The 20,103-nt window shown below is 36.5% G+C and overlaps 1 protein-coding gene and 1 non-coding gene across 3 annotated transcripts; both read right to left on the reverse strand.

Annotated features, from left to right (window-relative positions):
• Nucleotides 1–2,877: 2,877 nt before the first annotated feature.
• Nucleotides 2,878–2,949, reverse strand: Trnae-uuc (transfer RNA glutamic acid (anticodon UUC)). Its single transcript has one exon. It is a non-coding gene; the product is annotated as a tRNA-Glu (tRNA).
• A 6,899-nt stretch (nucleotides 2,950–9,848) lies between these two features.
• LOC126370486 (myosin light chain alkali) lies at nucleotides 9,849–16,893 on the reverse strand. Of its 2 annotated transcripts, XM_050015365.1 has the most exons (7): nucleotides 16,760–16,891; nucleotides 16,429–16,456; nucleotides 14,166–14,323; nucleotides 13,327–13,477; nucleotides 10,968–11,054; nucleotides 10,572–10,633; nucleotides 9,849–10,218 (listed from the first exon to the last, which is right to left on the reverse strand). In XM_050015365.1, the coding sequence occupies exons 1-6, from the start codon at nucleotides 16,760–16,762 to the stop codon at nucleotides 10,608–10,610; spliced, it is 453 nt and encodes a 150-aa protein (XP_049871322.1). In that variant the 5' UTR covers nucleotides 16,763–16,891; the 3' UTR covers nucleotides 9,849–10,218; nucleotides 10,572–10,607. The 2 variants fall into 2 exon arrangements, with proteins under 2 accessions (XP_049871322.1, XP_049871321.1); XM_050015364.1 differs by lacking the exon at nucleotides 10,572–10,633 and having other exon boundaries at nucleotides 16,760–16,893.
• Nucleotides 16,894–20,103: the final 3,210 nt, after the last annotated feature.

Genomic DNA, 20,103 nt, shown 5'->3' on the forward strand with positions numbered 1-20,103 from the left:
ATCCTACTATTACACTTTAGCAGAGCAAGATTATAGCTCTTGATAAGGATAATGCAGTGATAAGAAATCACGGAGTCTTCGTGTCGAGTGAATGCACTTTACTGAATCTATTCTGTATGGGCAGATTGTTCTCATACTGTTTGAATATGAAAAATAAATACTGCAATATTATACTAATATAATTTATATGCATACCAAAAACCCACCAACAAACAACCAACCAACCAAGCAAACAACCAATAAGGTTTTAAGCAACCTTTTAAAGAAAATAAACATATATTTTTTACGAGCTTGCAACTCATGTACCTGCCTAAGTAACTTATTGGTATTCAAATATGTAAATATGTGTTACAAATTTCATCACCATATACTTTTTATATTATGGCTGTGTCTAAAAGAGCATAGACAGAAAGCATACCTAGAAGGTATATATTTTGGAAACGTCAGATATTGCCTTACGGTTGTCTCGAAGAAATCGTTTTAAGTGATAATGCCGCCGTCTGCCATGTACCTAGTTAAGATGCTTTTGTAAATATTTACTTTTATTTTAGCACACCCGTACACTTCATACAAACAACCTCGTTTTACACTTTATTCTATTATTTAGATGCAATAAAGTATATTGCAAATGTATTAAATTCGACCCGTTCAAGTTACCCCTAAGGCCAAAGATACAATTATGTAATATGACGATGACTCAACTCTTAGAGACTTTTAATATTAGAAGATATAAATTACCTTATATGAAGGAATACATTAGGTATCACAGAAATTGGAGCAGATTGACGATAGTTATAAATCTTCGGACAACGGCCTGTCTTACCGCAATGGACTCAGATTAATAAACACGTCATGGACGTAATAAACTAATAGAATGTATGGCAAACATCAGCTTAATGAAAATAAATGGAACGTTAAGTATGTAGCTACCTTATATATTTAGAAATAAAAGTGAAAATCAAAGTACTAAAATCGTTGTTTCTGGCTTTTGAGCGGCTAATATATTCGTAATCCAAAACATTGTGTAACTTTTTAGGTAAGAAATGAAACCGGTCAATGAACGTGACGATTCAAATGATTAAATAATAAAGTCGATAATATCGTTACAAAAGTTAAAAATATAATATTTATAACTAGGTAGGTAGGTAGGTACAATATTTTATACAAAATAAAAGAAAAACATTGGTGATTAAATTTTTAATTGTAATTTAGATTCATTTAATTTATATTAGAGTAGGTATACTTAGTATAATAGTGGGCTGCTCGCAAGATTCTATGACAAATATAATATTGAGTAAGAGTCTTGTAAAAATGAATGGATTAAAACCATATTAAGGTTTCCAATAAGAATCTTGGCAAACCAGGCGGATGTCGCTCTTGATAACATCGTTCTAGCTAAACACCCGTGTAAGATACCACTAATAGAAAGGAAATAGGTACGATAAAATCGTCTGCGCATCGTTTATAAGCAGTTTAATAACGCTTCATTGTAATAATTTAATTCCATTACCACAAGTCGTAAATCAACCATCTAAATCGGAACGTTAGACGACCCACTTAATTAACCATAACTTTTAGGCAAGTACTAAATAACTAAAAGAGATTGAACTTTGTTAAGTGTTATGTTACTTAGTAATCTAGCGTGGCCCACATGGAAGTCTTTAAATAGGCTCCGGACACAGGTTGGCCGCTGCAAGGATAATCTCTGCAGGTGGGGATACCTGGTTGATGGTTGCGATGATTGCGAGTGTGGAGTATCACCACAAACTATGGCTCACCTTTTGTGCTGTCCTAAGTGCCCTAACACCTGCACTATTGAAGACCTGTACGAAGCCACTGACAATGCCGTAAGCGTGGCCAATTATTTGGTCAGCAAAAATTTAGCTTCGATCGCCATCGACTCGCAAAGAAGAGACTTCGTAAAAAGTAGTGGATGAGTATGCTCCATAAATACCTCCTGCAGTTGATTGAAGGGAGATATATTAGTTTATTATTTATTATATACTTGCCTCGAATGTCATTCAGTACCTGACCGGACAAATGGCGTACCGCATACAGCGCAAGCACAAGTAGTAACACGTAATATTTATTCAATAATACTTACCTCAAAACAATACATATTGCTTTTCAATTTCACATACTTCCCAATTGGGATATAGTCGGATGTATTATGATGAAACCCACATTCCGAGAAATGCATTTTAGGAGGTATGTGACCTAACCTATATTGGGCTGGTTTTCCCTTCGCGGGTTGGAAGATCAGACAGGTAGTCGCTTCTGTAATAAACCGGACCTGTCAAATCTTCAGGTTAGGTAAGCGGACCCTATGAAAATGGGATAATGCTAGGGAGATGGTGATTATGTGTGAAGAAAGATTATTTGTAAAAAGTGTTTAAAAACAGTGTCACAGTACTGTTTATGTTTATAGCCTTCGCACAATTTCTAGGAATGTTGAGCATCTGTCTCCATGAGTAAATTGGTGTCGAATGTGCCACGCCCACTCCTACTTTGAACTGTCTAATGACCTAACCACTGTTTGATTGTCGAACGGATGAGACCATTGTTCTTCTTTTACGACCAGTTTAGAAATGTGCCTCATCAGGAAATGAGGAGTTAGTAAGGTGCAAGGCGTAAAGGTTAAAAACGAAAAATGATATAATTTGTTCCGTAATTGTATCCTAAGAAATTTTGTGTTGATCTGACACATTTTGTAATAAATAATTATAGGTGTTTGAAAGATAAAGATAAGATAGTAACGCCGAACTTTTATAATATGATTTGTAAATTAATAATTTCAAAAGACAAAGAATCCACATTTTAAACTAGCTCCACTGCAAAGGGACGAAAAAAAAACAAAACACAAACTGTCAAAAAGAATTCCCGTACCGGGAATCGAACCCGAGCCTCCTGGGTGAAAGCCAGGTATCCTAGCCACTAGACCATACGGGAGATACAAGATCGGCTCAATTTAGTGGAAACATTCTGCGAGCACTATTTATATTACTATTTGCCTATTTGTTATGTTTGTTCTTGAACAAAAGACGACAGAACAATGAGTAAATTGATAACAATACAATTAAATATATTATAATATTAACTTTATTGCTTGTGATCTGTTATGATGATGTAACAGTATAATATATAATAAGTTTTATCTGAGAATAATAATTGTATGAGTAAATTGATAATAAGTATATAAGTATTAAATGTGAATACTTATTGCATTCCTTTTCCGAGAAAATAAAACTATGTTATGTACTTAATTTAAAATTTAAACATAGTCGAGTCAATATTTTTGTTTTTTTTTTAAGAAGTTAGGCCTATATTACTGCTTTATTATGTCGACTGACGCCTAATATGGCTAATAAATTGGATATCTATACATGATAAAAAGCAGAAGCAGGTAGTTTTTTTTTCGTAAAAATGTGAGTCATCTTGCGTATTACATCAGTGATCAATATTTGTGTATATTTGAGGTTCTATTATGTAGTACGGAGGATATATTTGTTATCAACACGCGAAATGTTACCAAATACTTGGCGTTTACTTGGGAAATGTTCGACGATTATCCGTGGGCGTTAGTGAAGCGTAACATACGTGCCATACATATATTTTTTTACTACTTATACTCTGCGCAATGAAAAAAGTCTCACGGCCACGGCGCTAGTGCGGCAATATCTACATAGAATTATTATGACATGCCAATTTATTCCAATAAAATCCGCAGGACTCATTTCTTGGCGCATACTCTTGGTGTGACCTACGTATGTCCATAGAAAACGTTTTGTTAAGAGTGCCTACGGTCCCAGAAAAGACAATAAAACAAAATAAAACATAAACAAGAAAAGTCGACAAATGAGTTATGAACAACACAATTCAGCATAAGTAATAGATACTTATGATGAAAAATATAAATTGCTTCAATGTGGCCTAAAGTAATATTGATGTTTCACATTAATTGACATTGTGCACAATATTTTTATATGCGTAAATGCCACAAACATTATTGGTATTTTAAATGATTCGCTTCAAAGTGGCCTTATTAAAGCCCAGGTCGCTAATACCAAGTCAAGAGTGGTTGGGGGTTGAGTTCTGATATTACCCGAGCGAGCATTTTAAAAGTACCCAAGGGCGGATACAGGTTGGGTCATAGATGGCCGCAGCAATTATAATATCTAATTCTCTACGGGAGGTTAGAGACATAAGGCTGAATCCTCTCTTCAGAGTACCTAATAGTAAAATGCAAGGAAATAGAAAACATTCAATCCATCTGTTCATCACACATAGCAGCGTTATATCCATTTAGTTTAACTTTTATAACTGTTCAGTTATGAACTTATTTTACCAAAACAAAGTTTTTTTTAACTTTTATGAACAAAAGACATCAACGACTTCCTTTACCTATAGAAGGCCCTTTTCTATGTACCTATACAATACTTATATACCAAAATACACAACGTAACTTAACATAAGTTCACGACTATATCCCAATCAGAGGTAGTCAGAAGTATATCCATCGCAAAATAAACGATGTAGCCACATCTCATCGGGCTTTCTGGTAGAAAAGAAAAGTGGTAGTTTGAAAGCCGCATCGGCCACTATACTTAATGGTCGAGCCAACCGTGTTAGTGAATACTCTCTCTCTCTCTCTCTCTCTATTTAAGAGCTGCGCTCTTGTCGGTGGAGTAATCGCCGTTCCCCTCTTCTTCCCGCCAAAACCTTCACCTCCCGATACGACACGACCTCCACCTTCTCTTTTATTTGTTTCATAAATGTTATCCTAGGTCTACCCCTTCCTCTCTTCCCTTCAATTTTTCCTTCTATAATGTTTGTTATAAATTAATCGTGTCGTATCAGGTGGCCAATCATATTTCCTCTCCGGTGTGTGAATACTACACTTAAGATAAATTAATAACTCATTGGTGCAAATCTGGTAGCGGGGATTCGAACCGACGCTCCCCGTTTGAGAAGCAAGCCGATGTACCACAGGACCACAATGTCTACGAGACTAAAATAATATAAATTCCATTACCTGTATTGTGTTTGTCCATCTTGTCGACTGCAGACGGAGAGTCCTTCACCTCAGCCATGATGATCACTTCACGCAGGAACCAACACTGCACTCACAACTGTAAACAGAAAGGTGGATGTTATTTATTACCTTTTTTTGACGTGACTTATTCTAGATTTGAGAGATTTGCCGCAGATGACATTAACCACTTGGCCGGACAAATGGGGAGCGCTGAAGGCTCTCACCCGGTATACATAAGCATAAACGACTATATCCCGATCGGGGTAGTCAGAGGTACATTAATCGCAAGATAAATCAAGTAAGTACCTAAGCTTCACCGAGCTTTCTGTTAGACTAATTTGATAGGTGGTGACTTTAGTAATCAGAATTTCTTCATAAGTTATCTTGATCGTAGTACACGACCCAATTTTGTACCTGTGACATCATATTCAGTTTATATTGTACGACATTTCCAAAAGTTGCAAAGAGTAACCTTATTAACCTTATCAGCTCTCGTGACCCGGGTTTCATGGTCAACCCTTTTTCTAAGTTTTCTTATGTGACATTCTCAACTCAAAAACATGTTTAAATGTTTATCAGGGATGTTACAGAGCTTCGAATCCGAAAATATCGGATATCCGAAATAAAAAGAAATCGGATAAGGGAGGTGTATAAAAAAGGCACGTACATACATAAGTCACGCCCGTAACACCTAAAGGGTGGGCAGAGCCACAAGTGATCAAAAGACAACTTGCGGTCAGTGTTAATACGAAATCCTAAACGAGATGTCATTTATTTATTCTTAGCGGAATTAACAGCAAAATAATTCATTACTTATAACAAGTTTTTGTTTCTGCTTGGCCGACTCGATGACACGACAATCTTATAAAAATCAAATCATTCACCTACTTATTTTTACTTTAACCAAAACCGTCCGAATCATCGAACTTGTATGACTAAAATCCGCAATTATTTTATATCCGTATCAGAAACCGAAACTTCATACTGTCCGTAACATACCTGATGTTTATAACCAAAAATGAATAAATAAATAATTAAATGTTGTGAACATGTAAACAGCTCGCTAGTAAAAGGTGAACAAACATGCGGGCTGTACTTATTATCCGCATCATTATCAAGTAAATTGTGGCTGACAAGCACATCCATTCTCGAGGCAACCCCTTTGTAAGGAAAAGGGTTGCGGATCCTATGTAATTAAAGAAACCACTTAACATTACAAGGCAAGGGATGCTAAATACATAACATAAAACATAAACAGCCTATATACAGGTGTCCCCTCAATGTAAGATGATTCCGTGCTTCGGAGGGCACGTTAAGCCGTTGGTCCCGGCTATTAGCTGTAAAAATCACCTCCACCAACCCGCAGTGGAGCAGCGTGGTGGAGTATGGTTCATACCCCCTCCGGTTGATTGAGGGGATGCTAAATATTTTGTTGAAAATGAGATTGCATCCATTTGTTCACAAATTTTTCATAGAAGAATACAAGAAAGAAATAACCTTGAAAATACGAAATGCATTTAAGTTAATACTAATTTTGTTTTACAAAGATATTGGCGCTTTTATAAATCATACCTGTCTCTTGTTATAGTTACTTAAATATTATATCTAAGGTAAAAACATAGAATAAGTTTAAGTTTTATATTGTTTTTTTTTTATCCTGTAAGTACGTCAGGGAACTTATATTCTATATGGAAACAAATTGTATACTTACCTAATACTGTTTTAAAAAAGTAATATCGTTAATTATCACAGCAAAAACATAGATATTACATATTATGTCATTTATGTGCGTGATATCGATCATGTACTAAGGGCCTTTTAAAAGATATTTTCCTATTTTATCAGGAAGTATTACAAAAAAATAAGCCTCAGGCGACGCCAACGTTATAAAATCTCTGCGCTCATGAACTTTCCACCGACACTTTATGGCTGGGTAGGAGCATTCCAGAAGCCATCAAACAATGGAGGTAGGGAGGGTATACGTACTCCCGGCCCTCTTCTCCCTCACTGGGTACCCATTGCAATGTACCAGTACATGAACCTCATTAGGGACTTACGTTTGATATCAATGTTTATACTTTTTTATGTAGAAGTCGTTGTATGCAGTGTGTTTCACACACATCAATGTATTTTCCACATGCTTAATTTAGAATATTCCCAGTTTTGAACATTGAAAACATGTTCATTTCTTTGTTCCGTGCAATTGTCAATGTCTCAATTTGGCAAACGGCTCAAGTTTTTAGACTCATAAATTATTCCTAAGTACTTGTGTAATTTTAGTGAAAAATGGCTATTGTAATATTGTAAGAATGTTTTCTTACTTATTCGGCCTTGAGGTGCCGGCACGTTATCACTGATCACACACGATAGTAAACACAGCGCAATGTGGACTCGAACGTCGCGCGCGGACGTAGCGGAGATAAACACTGTCTGTAGCGCGAAAAACTCGGCCCGGCAAGCGTAGTGTTACCATACTCCGAGCACAAAAATACCCACATTATTTCACTGGTTCTCTGTCAATATTTGAATCTTAGTGTTAGGTTAGCCAACAAACGCTTTGGATTTATGAAAAAAGTTAGCAGACTGACGGTTTTTACAGATGGTACGTTGCGTTACTTTATGTTTACCCATTATTAGCAAACAATGAAATCGAAATCGTGAAAACTAACTTTTGTAAGTACTTTTATCTATTTCTATTTGTACTCGTATTATAAGACTGACTATAAAGGTATGTACATTGTGAGTAGTAATAGTATAATATATTTGATAATAATACCTTTATTGTCATTGAGATTTTATATATGTAATATAATTGTTCTCAAATTATAACTCACTATTTTTGACTATAATAATATCATGATAATAGAATATACATATTATGATGACAGAAATCAAATACCTACCCATTCACTCGCCGACGCTTAAACTCTTACTCAATACTTACGTTTTTTGCCATAAACAGGGAGTATTATTGAAACTGGTAACACCGCCTCGCAGCTTCTCATTTGACGAGACCCGATCGCGTCCGAACGAGAGCCGAAAACAGCCGAGCGCGCGTATTGATGCCGGAAAACTGTTTCCGCGCCATTTTCCCTTGGCTTGTATGAGGGAGGATTTGGCAGACACCCCCGATTGCGCGGTCCTAACGGCCATTGCCCGGTTAAGTGGACTTACCCATTTATTTATGATTCAGTCCGTAGATATATTTCTCTGTTTTCCTATGTTTTTACCCGACTGCCCCAGAAAAAGTGTAAAGCTTTTTGTTATTTATATCAGCGTCGTTTCTCAAATTTAAATTAGCGCCCTTTTCAGTTGTATGCCCGTCTAAATGTTTTTAGTGTCTTTGTTTGTAGATATTTTTGTTACTTAAATTTTCTAATTTTGGCTACCTCCAACATTATTTGTAGGTTCAGTAAATGATTTTATGTCATGCCGTATACTGTTTATAAATATTTAATACTTAAGTACTTTGTCTTACTAATGTAACTTCGAATATACCTACATTTAATCTTCCTTACAACTAATAAAAAGCTAGCTTGAACTTTACTAACTACGAATTGAACTTACTAATTCGTGTATTAATCTTTCGAACGCCGGAACGCGGATCTCGACCAGACACAATGTAAAATCTATTGTGTCTGGAATCTCGGCATATGAGAGGTTAAAGATTGTTCTATACAATGAACAATCAATATAGTTATGTACCTACCTATTTTTTAAAAATATACAAATACAACTATAATTCCCATAGGGGTAGGCAGATACACAAGGTATCGGAACTACAAATGTAAGTATGCAAGTTTCACATCTCATTAAGTAAATCGAAACACTTCGCAAGTTTATGTTTCCAGAAAAATATAGAATTACGAAATAAATGTCAGTTTACAGTAGTTAATGTATCAAATTCAAATTTTAAGTTGAATTATTCTCGTGTTTCGATTCATTTGATGAGAAGAAAGTATGATGAACTGTAAGTACTTACACTGATATGTTAACTCCTCCCATGTCCACTTTTACAACATGTTCAGGTTGATAAGCAGCTGAACAAATATTTTTTTTATTTACTTCTAGTTAAGCAAAAAAGTGACTTTTTTATAAAATTGCCTTTTTACATCTAGATACTTTAAATCACAATCCACTATTAGGCACCAAACATACACATTACATTTTGTACCTACTACAGTCGCAGCATTCAATCCTTTGACTACTATCTCATCTGCTTCTGTCTGGTCTTCGACGATAATTTAAATTCATACTTAATACCTATCAATTTTAAATAACTCAAATATACTTACTTTATACAAATAACATAAGCTCACGTTTAAGTACCCACACCTCGCCGAGCTTTCTGTTAGACCTACGTACAGGTGGTGAGCCGCATCGCACTTACTTCAAAATATATATTTTTGGGGTTGTTGCATATCTTGCGCATTCCTCGAACCTCGATTTCTTCAAAAGTCTAGTCGAAAGTACAAAACAGGACTATGCAAAAAAGTTACGAATGAACTGATATGTGTAATTACTATAAAAGGCAGTGTGCTAAACATTTCTCGTATCACCTTGATCATTTTTTATGTTGACTGAAATCGTGGATGGTCACCAATACAAATTGATTTCATAGTTTATCCGTGATCTAAATAATGACATATAGGTAAGGGAAGGTACTTTCTTTACGCAGGATATATACATAGTTGAAAAATTCAGGGATACAAAGTTTTATCTTAGAATATGAATGAAATTAATATGTTTATTCAGTATCTTCCTGCAAGTGCATCATTCTAAAATCTAAATTATAGATATTGATGATAACACAAAATTGAAAATTTTAACAGTTTATTATAAAATAATTCACGGTATTTTTGTATTTTTGTCATTATAAACGTACTTAATATATAATAATAATTTAAAAGACACGTACAACGTGTGTTTTACAGTTTTTAATCTTACTTTAGTATGTACAGTCATTGTGATGGTTGCGTTGTACAATTATTGGCGTTGTAGTAGTAAAGTATAAAAAGGGGTAGTCCGTATCTAAGATGGTGTATACGGGATGTGGACGGGTCGTGTCGGCAGCCGCACCCGGGCGTCCGGCCCGCGCGCAGCCACGCGAGCCCTCTAGCCCTCCGCGGGCGCCTCTGCCTCCTCTGTTTTAGCGCCCCACCCGTCGCACATTTTCCGAAGGAACGCTGCAACATAAAAAAAAAACATTAGCTCATGTAACCCTAACAGTGGTACTGTTACTTTCTATTAACTGCGTTACGAGAAGATAGAGGCGCTGCAGAGATTACCTTCCAAAACAATTTGGCAATAGTAGAAAAGAAAAGTAGATTTTAGCAGTGAAACATTAAAAGTTAAATTCGTTAATGAACTTGTTGTTACACATTTTTTGTAAGTTTTGATGAAAGCGAAGTAAAGAGATTAAGTTTAGCGTCGACGTCGGTTTGGCGACATCTAGAAGATATAGAAAAAGCTTGAGACCACAGGAAGCGAACACGAAGATCAACTATAGCGAGCGATAGCCTGCTGCTGGTACACTTACGATCTTATATCTAAAGATATGACGAGATGAGTTCTTCTACGACATCACCTTCTTCAGGAATGCTGTAAATGGATAATTTGTCAACAGGGGCACACACACACAAGGCAATAGGTTCTGCAAACTACGACCTTCTAGTTTGGATAAAAGGTTTAAAAGGACTCTAGGGGTTCAAATGAGTAATGTTCAATCGTGAAAAAGTGCTACAAGAAAACTGTGCTCGTGAAAATATTGGTCTTTTCACTTTTTTATTCGTTGATATAATTTAAAAATATGTACACCATGTATAATTCAGGTATATTTTAAGTAAAGGCAAATTAACTCAACTACTGAAACTAAAGGAAACTATAGGTGACAAGGATTTGAAAAAGTGCTGATATAAAATGGCGGTATACTCACGCGCATAGGGGATCATGCCGTCATCATCTTCAGGGTCCATGCAGTCTTTGACGACCTCATCGACTTCTTTGTCGTCGAGTTTCTCACCTGGAATCAACCAGAGGATTTGGAGGTTACTATTAATCCACTTAAGTATAGGTAATAGACTGTGCCAAATCATTGCAAAGTCCAGAGATAGAGCACCTCTCTCTGTCCGGCCAAGTATTTAATGCCATCTGCGGAAAATCTACAATAAGTCACGTCAAAAAAAAATAGAGCACCTCTAGACTCTGCGATGGATCGTAATTGACACAATTTTATTTACTTATTTGTTTTTATAACTATTATTTAAGTATCTAAGTCGTACCAGGGTTCGAATCCTGGTGGGGACAAACCCAAAAATCACTTCGTGATCCCTAGCTTGGTTAGGACATTACAGGCTGATCACCAAAATGTCCAAAAGTAAGATGATCCGTCCTTCGGAAGGTACGTTAAGCCGTTGGTTATTACTTAGTATTCATTACATGAGTCATGTCAGGGGCCTTAGGTAATAACGCTGACACCAGGGTTGATGGGGTTGGTAATCCACTTCACAACCCACACGATAGATGAAGTATCTAAGTACTAGTTTTTCAAACACCATTGGTAATTTTTAGCTGGTGCTTGATGTAGCTATTTCCTTACCCTTCTGGATTTAACACTAAATTCTTCAAAAAGCATTGTCGATAATTAATTAATGATTCTAATGATAGACGTTAATTTGGAACTACGTTATTCATCATTAATATATAAGCAACGTGATAAGCAAGCACGCGTAATTTATTTGTAGCACAGATCATAGGACTATGGAATAGTACCTAATAGTACATAGTATCTGTACGTAAGTATTTAAATGTATTTTTGGCGTGTCTTATTAGAGGTTTGCACCGTATGGCATTAACTAAATACTTGGCCGCATAGGTAGGCAACTGCATACGTGCGTGTGAGTGCATGCTACGTTACGTAAAATATTGACAAATCTTCATTAACTCTTGGTACCCAGATCATGGCTCCAAGCCAAATGATTGACGGCCAACTGGAATATCGTTGAATGCAAGCTGCCAACTGTCGTATTGACGCATTGGCGTCTTGTGCTCGGAAACAAATTATTTTGTTGCTTCTAGATATTCTCTGTAGCTATTTTAAACATAATCAAAATTGTTTGTTGCTCTTGTTTTTTACGTGAGTAAGCTAGGAATTAGATGACAGATAAATTGTAAACTGCTAACCTAGAAATAGAGGTATATGATGACTAAAAATCAATCTCATTATTATTTTTGACTGATTTACAATCGATCGATCATATTTATTTGCCAGAATACGAATTTTAATTTAGAATTAAACATACAAAGAGTATGACGCTTGACCACGTATGTATTTCTTTACAAATTCCACCTTAGAGAATCGTTTTGACGTTTCATAAAAAGTATCTCATTTGACTAGGTTGTCCACTTGCCTCTTCGTTTGGCTTTTAATGTATGGTCGGTAAATTTGACGAGAATACTGACCGCTTAGGAATCTCAATCGGTGTATATTTTAGGCTGAGTATAGGGATAACTCGGCTACTTGTTGAGTTATAGGCACATTTACTTGTAATTTTCTGCAGAAATCAGAATCATTTATTCAACGTAATTATCATGGATAAACTTGTTGAAGGTCAATGTAACATTTTTGAATTCACGTCATTTCGCAAGGTGTTATGGCTGAGGAGAAGAAATGACAAGAAACTGCAACAGCAACACATCTTTTAAAAACCAATGATATACATTACTTACAAGTTATTTAATAACTAGAGGAACACATTCAATACCAGACATTTTTATCATTTAGGTAGTCATTAATCTTATAATAAGCTTTTTTACATAAAGTAAGCTTCACATGAGCTTTAAATTTATTTTCTGACAAATTTAAAATATTATCTGGTATTTTATTGTTAAAACGTATACATAACCCCAAAAAAGATGAATTTAATTTACTTAATCTAGAATTTTGAATAGCAATTTTATGTTTATTTCTTGTATTGTAAGTATGCCTTTCACAGTTTCTCGGAAGGAGAGATACATTTTTACGTCTGCTTAATTATATATTTGCCCTCTACATCACATTCTTCAGCCAAGTAGTAATTAATTTAAAAAAGTCAGAGGCTACAATAAATGACATTATTTTTTACACTTATTTTCTTCTGTACATTTTTCTTCATCAACTGATTCGCACTTGTTTTTTACGTCGCTTATTGTAGTTTCTAATAACACTCACTAGTCAGCTAATAAAATGGTAAGCGCTGATGGCTCTCACCTGGTATCCGTACTCACTGAACGTGTAATGAAATAATATAACTCACCTAACGCCATAAGCGTGTGTGTGAGCTCAGCGCCAAGCATCAGACCATTCTCGTTCTTGTCGTACAGCTTCAGACACTCCAGGAAGTCCTCGTAGACACCCTGGTCTTTGTCTTTCTTCACTTGGCTGTAGATGGGAAGGAACTCTTCGAGCTGTAAGGAACAAATTTACAATTTAATGCCTGTGAAAATACAAAATAATTTACACAAAAATAATTATTAATTATTATTATTTAATTTACAGTTTTTTTTAATTTTTTATTTGTTACACTGAAAGAATATTTAATCATCATGACAGTATAAAGCCACCAGTAGGTACTTGGATTCTGATGAGTTTCTACTCTACGAGATACGCCAAATCTTTTAATCATGACAAATGTATATACAAAGGATACCTATGTATTATAATATAAGAACTTAACTAATATAAATGAAGAACACTACCCAAGCCGCTAGGGCTAGCAATTTGATGTTTACATAAGGATTCATTTTATAACTTAAAACACTAACTAAGCAAAGCTTTGTGGGTATTTATCCTCTAAAAAACAATTTATCGTTTCAAGTCTGGTTGGACAAAGTCATCCGTCCATTTTTTTTTACGGTTCTCTATCTTGGGGGGTTAAAAACGCCACATCAAAACAATCGTCGGAAAAGGCAATATTGCTTTTTGACATTTTGTTTACATTGCTTGGCTTCGATGTTGCCTTTTAACCCTCCTGTTCTTTCGGCCAGCCAAGCAGGAACGTGCCGATCTCATCACGCCATCTCCGCTCTGATCTGCCATGCCTGCGTCTATCCCTATTGGATTATCTCTAATGAGGCATAATCGTAATAGACTTACGGTAAGCGTCTTCTCGCCCTTCTTCTTGGTGCCGCCGAGTTTCTCGATGGTGGCCAATGTGGGGTTGGAGTTGAGCGCCCTCAGGACATCGCCGAGGTTGTAAGCGTCAATTTTGCCGCTACCGTCGAAGTCGTAGATGGAGTAGGCGAAGGATGCCCCTGGATTAACGACAGAATGGTGAACATCTTAGATGATAGATAGCTTGAAGAGTCTAAGGGTGGTATTAATAAACCAATCTCAGCTTTGAGACTGCCCTCAAGATCATGTCAATGTGACAGTTCTCATATAAAAACAGGGACTTGAGCATGATCTTGAGGGCAGTCTCAGCTGAGATTAGTTTATTAATACCACCCTTAGGGCCTGTTACCACTCGATGATAAACTGTGTGTAGTAAAACACGCCTAGCTTTGTTCAACACTGTTTTTTTTTGCATATAAGTAAGCAGAACCTATACATCAAGTCATTTAATTCTACCTACCACCATAATCTTCTTCTATCTTGTGGATTGTGAGGTGTCAGGGTTACTATTGAGCCGCCAAAGGCCCCTGACATGACCACCATAATAATATTATACTAGTAGACAGTTAAGAAAAGTCTATCATAATATAACACATAAGTGCTGGATAAGTGTATATTTTAAGGCAGATAAGCTCTGAGAGTCTAGCCAAGTTTAAAGGAAAATTAAGTTATTACAACTTGGCTAGACCCGTGGATCTGTTGGTGATCGACTATCGGTTTAATAAATTGTGAAACAGACCTTTGAATGGTTGATTTGTAGATATTGTGAACAGTAATCATATATCAGCTGCTCAATAATCAAAGGTACTTACTTATACAATTTACGACTAAGTACATTATCTAAAAAAACTCAACTAAATTATTGTAATTACTTACTGAAACTTTCGACTTTTAATTGATTGAGTTGCTCACAATAACCGTATTAATTTTCGATAAAATAATAGATATGTGTCATGCTCTCATGCATAATTTAATTTACTAGCAGTTGATTTAATCGATGAAGTAATTAGTATTCAAACTCAATTGAAGCGCATCATTTGGTATTTAAAACTTAAGTAAGTATATAATTCTGTGGTTTAATAAATTACAGTTCAATTCATGTTCAGTTTCTAACCGCTATGCGCTTATAGTATCTCATTCATTTCAGTCATCCGCGGCGAAATATAATCTAGCAATTTTCTCGAAAGTCCGCTTTATAAATCCAGGTATATCGGCGTAGAGTCGCGAGGCCGAAGCGCGTGGGCAGCATTCTTTGCCGAGAATAATTCTTTCCGTCCGTTTCGACGTATCCACTGCGCAATGACTCACATCTAATTATATCCCGATTGTAACTCTGCCCTAATTTCCACCGCCCACCGCCTGGATTTATGTTTTCCCAATACATTCTGCGTTGAGCCTTGACAATTTTAAAGTAAAGTTAGGTAGGTATATTACATCAGCTTCATCGTGATTAAGTTTTTCCAAAATATGTTTATTATCTTCAATTCCCATATATTAAAAAAAATACTAAATACTTTAAATAAAGAAAGAATTCTGTTACTTATATTAATCGTCAGGCTTAATTTAAGTAAAGAATCTGGAAAGCATGATTAAAATTCGCATCCTTCGCTCAAAGATTTCTGCATTCAAAGACAGATACTCAAATAAGTTTCATTCAAAGTTCCGGTAATTATTGGCATAAGAATTCATAGTTCACGGTTCATTATGGTCAGCTGATCTAATATGTCAGTGACCTTGATAATGACAGCTGATTTGCAGTTGCAAGTACAGGCTCCGGATTCCACATAATAACCGTACGTAATGTAGGTATGTTGATTGTATTTTGTTATCGCGCCAAATATCGGGAACACGTTTGCAGTGAAATCTGAGCGGAGTTTCTCTGTTTGGGCGGGCGGCGGCGCCGGATCACGTGACGCGCGAGGTTAAATTTGGAACACAGCGCGCGCGCCGCTCAGCCGTACCACTAGCTCCACTGCCCGTTTCTCTTAGCAACGCGCACCTTTTATGAGAAACGATGCTAAACTTAGATGTTACGAAGCTCACTCTCATTACATTTACATAATAACTGTTCACATACCAACACAGACTTATCATGTTATTGAAAACTGAACGAATATTAAGGGTTATATCGATATGCTAGCAGAATCACACCTCGAGTCCACGGCCCATGTTACCGCCGCAACAGTTAATATGGCCATCGCACAACCGGTTAGTAAACACTTGAGAACATTCAAGAAATACTCACTTTCGATGTCGTTCTTGCTGAGGTCGCTCTGAAAATGACCAAAAACATTTCGTTATTTCATGTGATAACTGTAGGTCTGTGTAGTGTGGGGTTAGATGAAGTGCGGGTCGCTGCACAGGAGTGTGGAAGTGGCACGACCATGTTTTATCACTGATATGCACAACACTGTGTTTAGCTGACCGATGTGCTGCAAACGATGTCGCTCGCGAACTTCCGGTCTGCGGAAAACGTATCACGAGGAACAACCGCAATTTTATTTCACTTTTCGAGTTAACAGTCCATTTTCACTGTATTCCTCTTCACATTATCACTGCCGTCATAGGTGACTCACCATTTTGTGTGGTGGTTGTTGGTTCCCTCCCGGTCTTCACTGGCAGACGTTCAGACAAGAAGTGGGGCTCGGCAACTTTTCACGAGACTGTTTTAACTGACTTAGATGGCGCACCCATCTGGATATTTGAGATTTAGCCCAGGAATCCGCGACCGTTCTATTTTGGACGACGTCGTCCCGCTCCGCGCCCCACTGGTCTCCCGTTGAAGTAACAGGTATGAGCGAGATGAAAAGCATTTCCACATGTCATATTTCGGGGGCATCGAGCTAACACTATTCCAATGCATCTTATGACAACAGAAAGATGTATCTCAAAATTACTATTTTTCTGGTAAACCTGCATTCAAACAAAGCTAAAAGCGCAGACGGAATATAGTTCAATATGTTTATATCACATGGATTTATATTAATTAAATAATTCAATTAATTACTTATTACAGAATTACCTCCGTGGTCTAGTGGTTAGAGAGTTGAACTGTTCTGTACTTGATTGGCTTGAATCAAGCAATTGTCCGATAATGTAAGATGATTCCATGCTTCAGAGAGCATGTTTAAATGTTGGGCCCGGTTATATGTCGTAAAATTCAGTTCCACTAACCGGCATTAAAGCAGTGTTGTGGAATGTGCTCCGTCCCCGCTCCGGTTGATTGCGGGGATGCCTATGCTCAGCAGTGGGACGTATATCCTCGTAAGGCACTGAGTTTTGGATTTTAAAAGGCATCTATATTTAGGCCTTACGACCATAAGGTTGTTTATGTTACGTACTTATTACATTCAACAGTATGAGTAAAATATAAATGAATGCAATACAACTGTTATTAAGCATCCTTGAAAATAACATAAAGTGAGATATGCCAATTGTTTCTGAAGTCGAAGCTGGTAAATCTACATTTACGCGAAACTATTTCGATCGGATCTATGTCGTGCAACCAAGGTGTCTGCCTGTTCGTAGGCGGAGCTGATACATAATATTACGTAGGTATAACAAGCGAAATCATAGCAAAAACCTAGTTTTGTATGCTTGACTGACTGAGGAATTTAATTTGTATGTTTTCTATAATAACGCATTGTACTGATGTGTTGGACATGAATGATTGAGCGTAAAAAAAGGAATCGCGGTTGTGTTAATAGCCTTATTAGGTTGGCACTGATGATTACTGTTGATGCTAAGTACGCATATTTTAGCACCTTACTGTTCCTTAGTACATCTTTTATCACTTTTTTAAAGTCAAACTTTTGCACGTATAATCTGTGGAGCAATTAACTACTTATATCAAAAAGCCCTTCAGAGCTCCGCGTTTCTAGTACGACAATTCTCTCAGAAGACTGTTGGGACTAACATGGCGCTGCAGCGTTTTGGGAATGTTCGCCGTGTGTAGCACTGACGGCTTTCACATCGTAAAAGCAGCACCAACACGGTATTCAAATTCAAAATTCAAAAATATCTTTATTCAGCAGGTAACATAGTTAGTAGGCGTTATTTTTTACATAACGAACGTTTCAACCGCCTAAAACTACTGCAGCTTCTCACAACCTGTATACCTAGCCGAAGAAAAAACTTCGGCACAGGGCCCTAGACCTTTTTTTTAAAAAAAGAATAACAAAACATTATTATACAATTTAGTAATTTGGCTGCCTAACTAGACTTATTAAAAAAACTTACGTTTACGTCTACGTTTCGTTATCTACGAATTAATTTGTAAACTGACAAACGCCTAACAAGAACAATGTGGAACATCAGGTCATCATTATTATTATAATAGCAACTAATTTTATACCACAGATGACAAAATCTATCTGTAAGTAATTCCTTAATTCATTCTGGCATTCCACCAACGGCATAAATAGATAAGAAAATATTCTTTAGAGTCAAATTCTTCACCGTTCGTAGTACCATCGCCAAAGGTAGATTCATAATTTTGGTTTGGGACTTGACTAATAAAATGAAGCTGTGTGATAGCCCAGTTTGTAGAACGCTTGCCTCTCACTTTGAGGTCGTAGGTTCAATCCAGCACTGGCCTAAACCAATGATTGTCGAAATTTTTTTCGAATTTACCTCTGTTTGGATCATAAATGATTACTTATCACGTGCTCACCGGTGAAGGAAAACATCGTGAAGAAACGCACTACATTCCCGAGAAATGCATTTTCGGAGGTATGTGATCTAACCTGTTGGCTGGTTTTCCTTTCGCGGACTGGAAGGTGAGGCAGGCAGTCGCTTCTGTAAGAAACCGGACCTGTGAAATCTTCAGGTTAGGTAAGCGGACACTGAAAAACTTGATAATACTAGGGAGATAATGACTTGACTAACAAAATAGGTTAAGTAATCATTTGAGATTGACCAGAGGTGCACCCAAATGCTTTTAGCCACCCCTGTGGATCCGATAGTGACAATCACAAGGGTAATCTGTCAATATATTTATGACTAGAGTTCCCTTTTTGCCCGTGGTCCAGAGATGCGAAATGACTGAAGATGACTAAGCATTTCATAAGCAGTAAATTATCCGTTGAGTGATCAATGGCGCTGTTTACTACAAATATCTTCAACTGAAATAACGGTTACTGAAATAGCGATTCTAAAATAAACTAAAATCTGTATTTCTACGGTCGTGCAGGTGCAGGCGTTCAAGCATATTATTCCAAATCTCTGCCTCGAATCTAACAAACAGTTGATGTGTACGGTCACGAGTACTAATATGTAATACAATTGATACCATGTCACATTAACTTTTTTGACAAATTAAACCGTAAGTCTCATTAAATGTCAAATATGATAGTGCAACAGGGTTCTAAAGTGGGTACATGATATTGCTCATGACTGTACATACATATTTAGAGGATGACAAACTCATATTTTTGTTCGGACGCTTGGAATTCATAATAGATTTTCGTTACCGTCCAACGCTACCATTTGATAAGGAAACAGCGCTTCCCATCTGTAATCTTTCCACTGCTGGGCAAATGCCCAAAACTTATAGCATAGCAATAAAATTATTTGAATTTGAATTTGCCTCCCCTTATGTCTCCTCCACCTCCCCTTTTACAAGCACGATACTTTTTTCACCTCGCTATTTACATCTGGATAACATTTTGTTTTGACCCATAATGATTGTTTTAAAGCAATTTATTTTTGGCAGCTGTAATGGTCGGATTTTGGGTAGAACCCGCACAAGGTGATGATAACACAATAGCACAAAGACAGATCTGGAGGTGACCTAATTCAGTTTCAATATATAAAAAATTGAGTAAATCTTTATTTAAGTAAACATATTATGCAAAATATTTCTTAGCTATAAGTTAATTACAAGTATATTAAAACATAACTCCACTCCCACAGACAGAGG

The sequence above is a fragment of the Pectinophora gossypiella genome, chromosome 10 (assembly GCF_024362695.1).
Source record: "Pectinophora gossypiella chromosome 10, ilPecGoss1.1, whole genome shotgun sequence".
Lineage (NCBI taxonomy): Eukaryota > Metazoa > Arthropoda > Insecta > Lepidoptera > Gelechiidae > Pectinophora > Pectinophora gossypiella.

What these genes read in the sequence shown, in the direction of transcription:
- LOC126370486 (XM_050015364.1), bottom strand. An exon ending in AGGGCGAGAAGACGCTTACC is followed by an intron (nt 13,478 to 14,165) that starts GTAAGTCTATTA and finishes TGTTCCTTACAG; the next exon opens with CTCGAAGAGTTCCTTCCCAT. An exon ending in CGGCATGATCCCCTATGCGC is followed by an intron (nt 10,219 to 10,967) that starts GTGAGTATACCG and finishes TTTATGTTGCAG; the next exon opens with CGTTCCTTCGGAAAATGTGC.